The sequence below is a fragment of the Bombus pascuorum genome, chromosome 2, assembly GCF_905332965.1.
Source record: "Bombus pascuorum chromosome 2, iyBomPasc1.1, whole genome shotgun sequence".
NCBI classification, from domain to species: domain Eukaryota; kingdom Metazoa; phylum Arthropoda; class Insecta; order Hymenoptera; family Apidae; genus Bombus; species Bombus pascuorum.
In genome coordinates, this window is record NC_083489.1 from 978,134 (window position 1) to 991,244 (window position 13,111).

Genomic DNA, 13,111 nt, shown 5'->3' on the forward strand with positions numbered 1-13,111 from the left:
TCCTTCGATCGTCGTATCTTTCGTTCTACCTCGACGATAATAAACACACAATATCCAGAATTCTTCGTGCAATTTGTCTTTTCTCTTCTCGTTCCTTGTTATTCCTTTGCATCTTTTAGTATGAAGAAGTACCAAGTTCGTGGTTTCTACTGGATATTTTATCGACATGGAAACAAAGAGGTATTCAGGTCCGTAAATTTGTTTTCAGGTCGCAAACGGGATACCTTACTACCGGATAAAGGGTTTCAAATTATGCATCTCCATAAACGAGAAGAAGGTCGTGTCTCGATAATCCTAGAAGTAAAAGTTCTTCGTTTAAAAACTATCCGTAATACGTCAGTTTATAACAATAACTTCCATATATTTAGATATTCATAGTTTTTAAATGGATTTGAACGATATGGTTCAACCATGTACCACGGTAAGATTTAATACGTTTTAAGTTAAAAATCTTAAAGGAATATCAAGTAAAGAGGGATACGTAATTGTCAAAATTTATTTCATTTAAGATTTTCAACTTGAACCGTATTATACCTTACCGTGGTACATAGGTGAACCATGTCGTTCAAATTCATTTAAAAACCATGAATATTTAAATATATGAAAGTTATTAATATAGAATAATTAAAGGAATATCAAACAAAGAGGGATACGTAATTGTCAGAATTTCTTTCATTTAAGAATTTCAACTTGAAACGTATTATACCTTACCGTGGTACATAGGTGAACCATGTCGTTCAAATTCATTTAAAAACCATGAATATCTAAATATATGAAAGTTATTAATATAGAATAATTAAAGAATATGAAATAAAGAGGGATACGCAATTGTCAGAATTTCTTTCATTTAAGATTTTCAACTTGAAACGTATTATACCTTACCGTGGTACATGGTTGAACCATATCGTTCAAATCCATTTAAAAACTATGAATATCTAAATATGTGGAAGTTATTAATATATAATAATTAAAGGAATATCAAATAAAGAGGGATACGCAATTGTCAGAATTTCTTTCATTTAAGATTTTCAACATGAAACGTATTATACCTTACCGTGGTACATGGTTGAACCATGTCGTTCAAATTCATTTAAAAACCATGAATATCTAAATATATGAAAGTTATTAATATAGAATAATTAAGGAAGTATCAAATAAAGAGGGATACGTAAATGTCAGAATTTATTTCATTTAAGATTTTCAACTTAAACCGTATTATACCTTACCGTGGTACATAGGTGAACCATGTCGTTCAAATCCATTAAAAAACCATGAATATCTAAATATATGGAAGTTATCAATATAGAATAATTAAAGGAATATGAAATAAAAAGGGATACGTAATTGTCAGAATTTATTTCATTTAAGATTTTCAACTTGAAATGTATTATACCTTACCGTGGTATATAGTCGAATCATATCGTTCAAATCCATTTAAAAACCATGAATATCTAAATATATGAAAGTTATTAATATAGAATAATTAAGGGAGTATCAAACAAAGAGGGATACGTAAATGTCAGAATTTATTTCATTTAAGATTTTCAACTTGAACAGTATTATACCTTACCATGGTATATAGTTGAACCATATCGTTTAAATCCATTTAAAAACCATGAATATCTAAATATATGGAAGTTATCAATATAGAATAATTAAAGGAATATGAAATAAAGAGGGATACGTAATTGTCAGAATTTATTTCATTTAGCTACTTTTAATTTACCAAAAAATCAATTTCACAGTCTCTTCGTAGAAATCCTACATCTGTCTATATCCTCGTACGCTAGAAATTCATTTGAAACTTTCAACATATTTGTCGAAGGTCTACAAGTTCTAAACTCGTTATTATCTCCTGGAATCGATGCGATCTCGAGATCGATTTTAACGAGAGCCCTGAACTTTTCAGCTTCGGTAACGAATGCACACGGTCCCAGTTGGATCCCGAGACCTGTACTTTTTCCATGTTAATATCGTCGTAAATCTTATTGGGACGTTTGGTTGATAAATAACGGCAGCCAGACGCATGCGTTCATGAGCATCGATTATTTTGATTGGTGCCAGATATTACCAGGCTCCAGTCGTGGCAGTTTGCCACGAGTCCAAACGAATGTCGAATTCTTGTAACCTCGAAAGCTCGGATAAACGATAACAAACGATATTCCGTCAAATTTGGAAGAAAAATGTTTCGCGCGTCCTTCGAAATTGCACCGCGAAACGTGATCGAGTGATAGCGTCGAACGCGACCAAAGAAAGGTTTTACGTTTATCGTGGACAGAAGATTCGAATTGGAATTTTTGCCCACCATTGACATGCGTGAACAGAGTCGTTTGAAAATTTACGTGGTAATACGTGGAACTTTTTAATGGGAACGTGTACCGATTGGTCGACTACGGGAGATATTAATGGAAAATTAATGGTATCGTTGAAAGTTTTTATTTTCAGGTAAATTATAAATAGCACATAGGTGTATAAAATAAACGATGGAAAGAAAATAAAATAACACTGCTACCCTTTGTTCTTTAACGTAGCTGCGATATTTGTTTTTTAAAAGAATCGCAAAAAATGATGTTACATCAATGATTACAGCGGCTAATTACTTAATTAATATCTTCTTTTTTCAAATAATACTCAATGTTATTCTCGAGCAAACTGTTTCGTTCTCTTTCTCATATTTTATATTTTAAACGCGAGACTAAAAAATTTCTTGAAACGTTTTACAATTTTTAATAAAAGTTCAAGTATGAGTTTCAAAAAGATCCTGTTATATAGTAGGATTATTTAAAGAAAGTATAAAGTACATGCATTTTACATTTATTAAAAGAGAAGATGTACGAGAGGCTACTAATAGTAGATCGTAATATGAGTGGCGACACTTGAAATTACATTGAGGAAACGCAGGAAGCGGTTTATGAAACGCTTATGATACCTTGGTGACCAGCCGAGACATCTTAGACGCAGGACCGAGGCACGCGACTTATTAAGAATTTTTAGTATCTCACGTGGTATTCGTTCGCGAGATAACTCACCTGAATATTTTCTCACAAAGTATTCTTAAAAGCATTCACCTTCGTGGAAATAAACAGATTGGTTCAATTAAGAAGAAGATTGCACGAGAAAAGAGACGGATAAAACGAGCAAAATTGGAAACGTTAACAAGAAAATGGAAAGATTAAAAATATCGTACCGAATGGTCGATGTTAATTAAAAAATTAAATAGAAAAGACAAAAGAAGTATTTTTAAGCTTCTTCCGCCATTGTTTCCCTTTGTCTTTTAATTAAATAAAAAGCTCGTTCTGTCGAACATGCTTCACCTTGCGTATACGTGTATTTCTCGCTTTTATTTACTCACGTGGTATTTGCTGAAACAGCCCTGTTCGATTCGTGCTCGTTTATTTCAACAGAGTTTCCTTTAAGGCAGAAACTAACGGCTTTTGCGAAAAATTTATCAACCTCGCTGATGAACGAAGGAAAGTATGACCACCATAAAACCAACCACCTGCAAAGAAGCTATTCGGCTTTGGGAGGAAGAGAACAAGCAGGAAGCTTCCACCGCGAAGGAAGTAATTCTGAGCTTCCAATGGCCTCCTATAGAAAAAATGGACAACGCTTTGGCGGTTTTGATCAATTGCGAGAAGCTTTCGCTCTCGACTAACATGATAGAGAAGATCGCGGGTAGATATAATTTTTGATGTTTATTTTATATGACACGTTTAATATTATATATATGGCAACTATTTTTATTCTCTCCTGTTATTAATTATCGCATCGTGACTTCCATAAATTTACAGGAAATTTTTTTTTATTATATAATTTGTACTTTATGGTTTGTCCAGCTGGACATTCGGTAAATTTTTCTAGATTAATTGATAAATAACACGTGGATGGTTACCCCCAGCGGGATACTATCTTCGAGTTTGACTATTTTATTTCTTTAGTGAGTTCAGTGGGGTGTTTTCTTTTTAGTCTTCTTCCTACGAGAGTAGTTAAAAAAAAAAAAAGGAAAAAAAATGAGTAGAATGTGTTTAATATACAAGTGTATATGAGATATGCAAAGTTTAACACCTGTTAAAATGTTTAGCAGGTAAAACATATTTCTGCTTAGATGCTATCTTTTTCATTTGCTTTTAAAAAAATATGAATTTACGTAAACATTTGCAGTCTTCTAACGATTATGCGTTGTCTATAATAATATTCGTTTATTTATAACAAATAGAATTTTAATGTCGCTATCTATAAATTTAGGGAACACGGTTAAAGAATTTTATCAAATTTACCACGTTATATTTTATATTATTTGTTTGCAATACGAAACATAAAAATTTCAAAACATCGATATTTTGCTATTTATGATACTCTTCAGTCAACAAATTTTCTACTAATATTTCATTACTAATTAATTAATCGTCGCGTTCGATTACACGTAAACGTTTTGTTTCAACGATTACGCTACTCTATGTCGTCGTCACTTTTATCTCGACCTGCGCTGCTGTTCTTTTTTCTTCTTTTTTTTTTTTTTTTTTTCGAAATCACAATACATCGCTCGAGAAGCTTGACGCGACGGTGATATTAAGATGATATATCATGGAGGATCCGGAATCAGTAGATTCGCGTGTATCTGTCATCGTGATGAACGCGTTGGATCAACGAATGAAGTCGTTCAACCGGGCAAAATAATCTCGCGTAAATGGAATTACGTTGTGGGTCACGAGAAATGGATCGTACCAGCTGCTGGATTTCCTTAAGTGACGTTTAATTATAGCTCGTTTAATGACATTCTATCTGACTTGATTATAAATGAATTATAGACAACGTGCACTATTGTGCAAAACATCGTCCTTGCCGAGCGTTCTCGTGGTTCTTCTATATCTCAGAATTCACGTTTTTCCTAGATATTATCCATTTTTATTTCCTTTTTAAATTTATGAGAGATTTCTTGTTTTAATTAAATTCGATCTAAATAGCTCTGTGCAAATTCATATTTGCATTAAGATATTATTATATTACTGGAAATGAATTTATATCTTTTAACAGAAAATGTTTTATTACAACACTAATAAGAACAGGAACGAAGAATTAAGTCAGCGCGAGAAAGAAATTAAAAAAAGATTAAACATTCAACTTTTATCTCAAACTCGAATAATTCATGGTAAAATGCTAGCTTTGGCAGCTTTGGCAAATTATTCCTCGATTAATTTTCAGAGATTTCAAAATTACATAAATCGCGTAAGTAGAAGGAAAAAGAGTTTTGAAATTGTTCGAATTGACGTAGGGATCGGAACACTGAAGAACCTAAGGATCCTCTCGTTAGGACGTAACTTGATAAAAGGATTCGCTGGCTTAGAAGCATTAGGCGACACTCTGGAGGAACTTTGGATTTCGTACAATCTGATCGAGAAAATGAAAGGAATCAATGCGATGAGAAATCTGCGTGTTGTCTACATGTCGAATAATTTGGTTAGAGAGTGGACCGAATTTAACAAACTTCAGGAACTTACCAATCTTCAGGATCTCGTATTCGTCGGAAACCCATTGTACGAGAGCTTAGAGGTAGGTTTATTTGCGTCATCTTCATCTTTAGCTTGATCTTGCCGCATTTGTAAAAATACCTCAAAATCTTATTATCTTCTATTCGACGTTATTAAGAGAAAGAATGTTACGTTAAATGTTACGTTATTGATAAACGCAGTTGATAAAAAGATATTTTTCGTGATTCGTGGTTCCATAACGAGAGTCTTCTTTGAACAATAATTTAATAAACGATGATATTATTACTATCGAACTAGCAAATGATAAATTATAGATCGTAGATATCTTTGTTGACAACCTTAAAATTTTATGTTCAACAGCAAAATTACAGGAGTGCTTTGTAATTTGCCAAACTTAATTCCAAAATTTCGTTCGTTCTATTAACAAAATTTGTTATACGAGTCAAACGTTACGTTATACGAGATAAATTATTACGAACAACAACTCGTGGCTTTTAAAATTTCAGTAATAACGTTAGTTCCATTCTGTGCGAGCGAGCGATATGACAGCTCCTGACGTTACATAATTGTCAAAATTCAGGCTTCCAGATGTAAGGCACGTCTTCTTGAAAGACATATCCCGACGTTTCACACCAGCGTGTTCTTTGAATTTTGATGAAGGTAGCTGGCGAAACGTTGGGATATGTTTACCAAGTAAGAGATACGCGTCTTTTATCTGGAAGCCTGAGTTCTGATAAACGTAGGAATCTCATGCATTTACGCTTAAAAATGTTATATTCGAGTGTTCTGTACGAAATAATTTGTGGGTTCCTTAAAATGTTGTATTCACCAGACGATAGAAATGAATAAAGAAATATTTCACAGAATGCATTTTCAGGTGGAGAACTGGAGATTGGAAGTCGCTAGACGTTTACCAACGTTGGAAAAATTAGACGGTGAATTAATTATACGGGCAGAAGAATGCGCGAATGCGTCGCAAAAGCTTGATAGTCCTCTGTCAACTCAGAAATCAGTCGAGTAAAATGCCGTGCAATGCCTTGACACGTTTGTAGATCTTTTTCAATTGTACTTTTAATTTTTTGCAGTTTGTGATTGATAATTTATTCAGACGCTTTATTTGTATAATCTTTTCTATATATGTATATTATTTTTAAGATGTAAGAAAGAAAATTTTGTAGAATTTTTACACATACGTGTGGAAAAATGTAAAGCAGATATTTTTGTAAATTTAATGCTAATATTTATCGTTGTTAATTTCTTTCGTTTGGATAAGATCTCGTACCCCGGAATTCGTTAAAGACAATTTCATTTTTAGATGTAAACATTACAGTGTCATCTTCTTCCACGTACTTTGAATTATTCGTTTCAAATACCACATCTCCGTAATAAGAAACACAAAGAAGGAAATATAAACTTCCTTCTTAGAAAATGAAAATAAGAGGACATTATACGTGTAAAAGAAAAAAAAATAATGATAAATTAAATAGCAGGAAGGCTGTGAATATAAGACCGCAGTATTTCCGTACATTTATATTAATTTATTCGTCTTACGATACAAGACAAATCGTACATACGTTTCTGGTGATTGTAAAAGGTTGAAAAAGCAAATAGAGTTCGATTGGATTCGATGCACGAGATTATACCGAGGATCGGACAGACGACATTTCGAGAGATTATCGTTTCTTCTTCTTCTTCCGTTTCTCTTTGTCTCGATTTTCTTTTTTTTAAATAATTTTTCCTAAATTAGTTTTTCAAATATTGTTTCTCATAGTTTCTCTTCGAAGGCGTGTGTGAAATACAAAGGTGTGTTGTCGATCTTCTCCTCCAGTTTCTCATTTTTTTCGTTTTTCTTTCTTTTTATTCTAATATATTTTTTTTTTATTTATTTAGTTGTTTTATTCTCGCGTGTGTACGTACGTACGTGTGTATGTAGACGCAAACGAGACGCGCGTGAATAAATCGTGCAATAGAAAAATTGACGAGTGTGCGTTTTTTTTTTAATCGTTCGCCTTTTCCCTCGAAATTACCTACTCCGACTGTTCTATCTACGTTATTGGTCGCCGATTTCCTTCGATTATCCATTCAATTTCCCCTATAATTTCCCCGTTTCAATAAACTTTCCCTTTCCGTTAACGTCATTAACGTTCCTTTCCCCCAAAGATTCTTAACCACGATCGCGATCGAGATTTTTTAAAAACTCGCAAACTATCCACGAGAAAGTCCAATGAGATTCAAACTACATATATTATACGTTCTTTCGTCTGATACTCGTCCAATTTCGTCGAATCGATCGATTCGATTTAGAAACACGACACACGCGCCGTGTCGAGAAGATTGGAAAAGAGCTGTAGAAAGATTTCAGATTGTACGAGCAAAATCAAACACTGAATCCCTGTGTGCGGGACACAGATACGCAAGGGGTTAGACACTTTCGCTTGGTATTCTTAATTATTCGATTAAATTCATTATACATGCGTGTAACGTGTGTGTATGTGTGTGTTTTTTTTTTTATATTTTCCGCGTACAACCTTACGCAATATGCAACACGGTGCAACACGAGCGCAGGATCATCGTTCATCTACGAATTTTCATTTACTTCCTTTTCTTCTTTTTTTTTCGTTTTTTTTTTTCTTCCTTTTTCGTCTTTCACGTTGTAAATTCCATTCTCATTCGCATGCTTTTTCTTTTTTCTCTCTTATTTTATTTCGCTTATATCGTTTCGCTTTTGTAAACGTCGATCGAAATCCGTCGCGCGAGATTCGACGAAAGGATTCGATGGATCGCGCCACGCGAGATCAGAAGAAAATATCGCTGCAAGTATATTTGGATCGAGAAGTGAGAAACGACGGCGGTGGAAAGATAGAAAGAGATACGTTTAGCCAATGACGAGTAAGAAAAATATCGTATATCGACTCTCTGTGGGATTGATTCTTTAATTGTCGAAGCGATGCGAATCGGCGGTGATTATTTCGTTAATTTGATACTTTATACTTTACTGTATACGTATATATATAGAGAGAGATTTATATATTTAATTATTTCGTTCATTCTTCCATCTATTATCGGTATTTTTATATGCAAGGGAAAAAGGAGTCACTTTCTTTCAATTACGATCGATGGACGTATCGAGGTTCGAAATAAATCCTCATTCTCCCTACTTTATCTTCTTTTAACGACGCTGTGTTCAGTTTCGAAAAATGAGTTTTCGGTTTGAACGTTGCCTCTATGTGCCACGGCCGTTTAGCATTGCTTCGAGTTTCGACGGTCTCGACGGTAGCATTTTGTTCCTTTTTTTTTTTTTTTTTTGTTCTTAACATTTATCTTTAGATACATCAGGCTGATAAATTTAAACGATTTTTTTTGTTTTTATTTTTTTTTATATTTTCCTTCCTTTTTATACGCTTCTCCTGCAATTCGATTCTTCTCCTCTCCACACAAAAATAGTTCTGATAATATATATATATTTATATATATATATATATATATGTTCTCTTTTTTTCAATAGTCTCTCTTCGATTTTCGATTTTTTTTTTTCTTAATCCTCAATGTTTCCTTTTCTTAAATAACAATATTACTCTTCGTTTATTTAACTTCGTTAGTTACCAACACCGATTATATTCAACACGATTTACACTGAGAAAGATCTGACGAATTTCAAGGCTATAAACCTCGAGAAGAGAGTCGACTTGCTTCCCGCGGGGATGGACTTTGATTTTTCATTTTTCAACTTTTTATTTTCTTTTCACTTTTTCTGATTTCTCCTTGTTTCTTCCCCATCGAGTGCCGATACTTAAAACAATAGTCGCGTATCGACGACGTATCAACGGCGACATTCCTCGCTTTTCGCGGTGCTACCTCGTTTCCGGTTGCGAACCCGTCTTACGTCGAGGCGAACCGTTGCTTCTGCTTCTTCACGAAATCCAGGGCCATCTTGTCGCCGACTCTCGTCTCCAGAATTTGTAGAATCGGATGATCTAGAAACGAAAAGACCAATTGTAGATTTTACGTCTGTTACTTCGTGTATTGTACCATGCGAAAACTTATAAACGTCCGTCAATAGCTCGTACGCGATGTACGAGAAAGATGAAAGAGAGAAATTCTTAATGTTAGAACAACCAAACTTATCATAACGAGCAGTTTCGAATATTTTGATTTTCCCAACTACCTTTGCGATCTGATTATAAAGATAAAAGAGCGCGGGGGTTCTGATCAATTTCGAGTCTGCTAAAACGTTCACTTACTCAGCGATTCTTCCAAATGGATATTTTTAGAGAAACGTTTTATCAAAATTACGTTGCGTCTGATGAGATTGTTATGAAATTCGTTTACTGTTTCAACGTCGTGGAAATCATATTAGCGTTTGATGAAGTTTCGCAAGAAATTCAATTATCGTATCCAGCTACCCTAGAGCATCGAATACGATATAAACAATATTAAATAACAATATTATCGCATTGCATATAACGATATTATAACATAAGAATATCGAAACAACAAGGAATATAAACCAATATCGAATATTTCAATAAAATAAAAGACCCTACGTATAATGGTTTTACTCCGCCTTCGTCTATTACGAGGTTTGCTCTTTCAGAGAAAATAGATGAAAACGAATCGAATAAGAAGGAGAAGATCGTACGTAGTACGCGTTCATCGAACTCACTTCGATTCTTCTGATGCATCAGGGGTAACTCGGTGTGCTTGAGGCCGTGGAAATTGTCTATGCTGGCATTCGAGTCGGTAACACCAGGTATCGTACTGAGCCCCAAGAACGCTTCACCAGCAAAGTCATTCGCCGTGAGCACGTCGTGGTCCATTACGGTGAACAGCACCATGGCGTTCGGACTTCGACACTGCTCCACGCTCACGGAGCTAACGACAGAGAAGTTCGTAGAGTCGATGGCATAAAAATATACGCCAAGCGATCAAGATAATCAACCGATAGAGAAAATATCGATCTGATTACTTTGAAATGTTACGATCGAATGAAAGAATCAACTTCTTATAGACATAATTAGAAATAATTCAATAATTCGAGTTTCACCAACTGCCAGTAATATCGACAGTTATTGGTGTGCTTTAGTACACAAGTCTCCCAAGTTATTTCTTATTGTAAGAACATTATTGAAATTTCAAGACTTCTAATCGTCTTTTACGCAGGTCTGTACGTTTCTGAGCATTCGCAAATCTTCAAATATTATATTAAAGAAGGATCAACGTGTGTATGTAGTTAAATCTTTGCATTCGATGTTAGACATTTGTTCTTCGTTGCTTACAATTCGAAACATTCGTCGAACATAGGGTTCAGAGTTTTCTTCTTGACGTTGGTGTGCTGCTCGGCGCAATGCTCGAAGACTCTTCGTGGCAGCAGTTCGATTATCACGAAGGGATCGCTGTAACCATTTGGATCTAATGGTATCACGTCTCTGGCATTTATAACTTCCACGCACAGAGAATCGTGATTTAGATACGCTCTCACCGTTAGAACGCCGTATTCGGAAGATACGGTGTTTAGTTGGTCCTAAGAAGATCAGAGTCGTCACTTTACAGTTTAAAAAATCGTACAACTATACTAAACTTCGATTTAACTTCTGTTACAGCTTTGCGATACAAAGGAAAAAGAAAATCAGATCGTATAGTAACCTGAAGTCGTTGTCGATAAAATCGGTCGATCAAGAATGTTGTATCCATTTTGTGATACTGAAGCCGTTCCTCAACATTCAGGAAACTCTGACATTTAAGTGTTTCGAACGGTAGACCTTTATCATCCTCGTGGAAGAACGTCGCCAATAAGTCTAGTGCCTCGTGAAGTCTTTCGTAAAACATCGCTGGTTTATCCTATAGAAAAACAGATCTTTTAACAAATCAAACAAATAACAACCCTTTCTTTGTAAGAGTAAGAGTACAGGATAAGTATGCAGAAAACATCCAAGTAGAAAATTGATTCATTTTTATTAAATATTAGGAATATTTGAAATATTTCTTTTGGATATTTTTCGCTCCATCGAACTTTCCATAAATGTATAAAAATATTATTTTATACGTGAGATAGCGTTAAGATTCTGCTTACACCCGCGTTTCCGTCCATTTGGTTGCTCAGTTCAGCCAGCACCACTTCCCAGATGTCTTGAAGAACTCGATTGAAGTTCACTGTAAGCAGAGCCGAGTTTAGCACCACCAGGTGCATGTCTAAATACTCGAGCAACGGCGCGATAGCCTCCCAAGTGGGCAAACTGTCCGGTGACCAAGCCAGATGGAACATCGCCTTCTTCAATGGTGGTCTCATCTGCATATCAAGATATTTCTCAATTATAACTTTATTCATTCGATATCATAACATTAAATGTAGCGCTACAGCGTGGTATATTTAATACGATACTACTGAAAATTAATTCTTAATCGTTCCTCGATTTTTAATTTACTTACAAAAAAATTTCTATTTTAAATTTGTCAGAAGAATAAAGTTTACTTTTTGTATCAATTATCCATTGTTTCGACTGCGTGTCGCAACGAGCCGAAGGATGTTTTGGAAAATATCGAATTTTGCGCATATTTTCCAATCTTTCGCGTCAGAAATGAGAACAAAGTGATCTTCTAAAGATTACTTATTTCTTCAATTCTTTTGGTATTAAAAAGAAATAGTAATCTCAGTGAACGGATCTAACTTGTTTATTAAAAAAAAACATTCTCAGTCGTTTGGTTTGTATTCTTTGCCCGCAATGCTGACCTTCGTGCCGATCCTTGAAACGATCTGGTTTATGAACAGCAACATTTGTCCTGGTGCCTGTTCCAGCGGTGACGTCAAAGCGGTCCTCCACTGCATTCGCGCAGAATCACCGGCTTGACACTCCAAGGCTGTTAGAACTTTTTCCACGAGTAACTCCTCTCCTAAATTCAGAAGCCATCGTCGGACGTACTCCAAGCCGTTGATAGCCACGCACATCTGCGAATATAGTTTCGAATCATTGAATCCATCGACGAAGATCGATTAAGTAGTAACATATTATAATTATAATTATTTATTAGTAATATATCGTAGTCCTTAATTTTTGTTCGGAGTTGCATTTTCCATTTAATTTCATCGAGATAAATTATTAAGAACAGTATATATTATATAATCTAATAATATTTTTATCGAATCATAATAATTTTTAAGATAAATAAACTTTTCTATAGATAAATATATTAAGAAAAATTCATAGAAAGATCTATCAAAAATATAGAAAGAAAAGCTTCGGCGTTATATCGTTTCAGCTTTCAGACGTGCAGCCTTAAGTTCGATTGCCTTCTCTTTGCTATCTATTGCGAGTTACTCTAGAACATTGCCATTCGTTTGCTTATGTATTTGTGTTTTATATTCTATAGAGCAGAGTTCAACATTTAAGCGTATTAAAAAAGACGTTTATCTCAGTCATCGTGACAAAGTGTTTCTGATACTACTATGTCTATGTTTGCAAAGCAGTGTCGTGTCGTACTAATGCGAAGCGGTCTCTACCTCGGCGATTACCTCGTCTGATGTCTTATATGGCGTCTGGTCCTCGTAATAACCACTATCAGCCAATTTTTGGTGTGTTATCTCAGCGTAATAAGCTGCCGAGCTACATATAATCTGTAATAAGAGA

The 13,111-nt window shown here is 34.7% G+C and overlaps 2 protein-coding genes across 7 annotated transcripts in view; one reads left to right on the forward strand and one right to left on the reverse strand.

Moving 5' to 3' along the window:
* The first annotated feature begins 2,076 nt into the window (after nt 1-2,076).
* On the forward strand, nt 2,077-7,103 carry LOC132904652 (dynein axonemal light chain 1-like). 4 transcript variants are annotated; one of them, XM_060955340.1, is made up of 4 exons: nt 2,077-2,445; nt 3,405-3,675; nt 5,273-5,550; nt 6,367-7,103. In XM_060955340.1, exons 2-4 carry the CDS (start codon nt 3,477-3,479, stop codon nt 6,508-6,510), a joined length of 621 nt encoding a protein of 206 aa, XP_060811323.1. In that variant the 5' UTR covers nt 2,077-2,445; nt 3,405-3,476; the 3' UTR covers nt 6,511-7,103. The 4 variants fall into 4 exon arrangements, with proteins under 4 accessions (XP_060811323.1, XP_060811324.1, XP_060811322.1 ...); XM_060955341.1 differs by having other exon boundaries at nt 3,422-3,675; XM_060955339.1 differs by lacking the exon at nt 2,077-2,445 and having other exon boundaries at nt 2,589-3,675.
* A 99-nt stretch (nt 7,104-7,202) lies between these two features.
* LOC132904630 (BAI1-associated protein 3) overlaps nt 7,203-13,111 on the reverse strand; it is a 125,823-nt gene continuing 119,914 nt past the window's right edge. For 2 of the 3 annotated variants that reach the window (XM_060955285.1, XM_060955283.1), the window contains 7 exons: nt 12,985-13,098; nt 12,217-12,432; nt 11,560-11,775; nt 11,133-11,327; nt 10,766-11,010; nt 10,153-10,361; nt 7,203-9,463 (listed from right to left, as the gene is read on the reverse strand). In XM_060955285.1, the coding sequence (XP_060811268.1) occupies nt 9,369-9,463; nt 10,153-10,361; nt 10,766-11,010; nt 11,133-11,327; nt 11,560-11,775; nt 12,217-12,432; nt 12,985-13,098 (1,290 nt within the window). In that variant the 3' untranslated portion in view covers nt 7,203-9,368. The remainder of the gene's footprint in view (nt 9,464-10,152; nt 10,362-10,765; nt 11,011-11,132; nt 11,328-11,559; nt 11,776-12,216; nt 12,433-12,984; nt 13,099-13,111) is intronic. The other variant, XM_060955284.1, reaches the window with a different exon arrangement.

What these genes read in the sequence shown, in the direction of transcription:
- LOC132904652 (XM_060955338.1), top strand. Translation starts at nt 5,038, where the DNA reads ATGTTTTATTACAACACTAATAAGAACAGGAACGAAGAATTAAGTCAG. An exon ending in CATTGTACGAGAGCTTAGAG is followed by an intron (nt 5,551 to 6,366) that starts GTAGGTTTATTT and finishes ATGCATTTTCAG; the next exon opens with GTGGAGAACTGGAGATTGGA.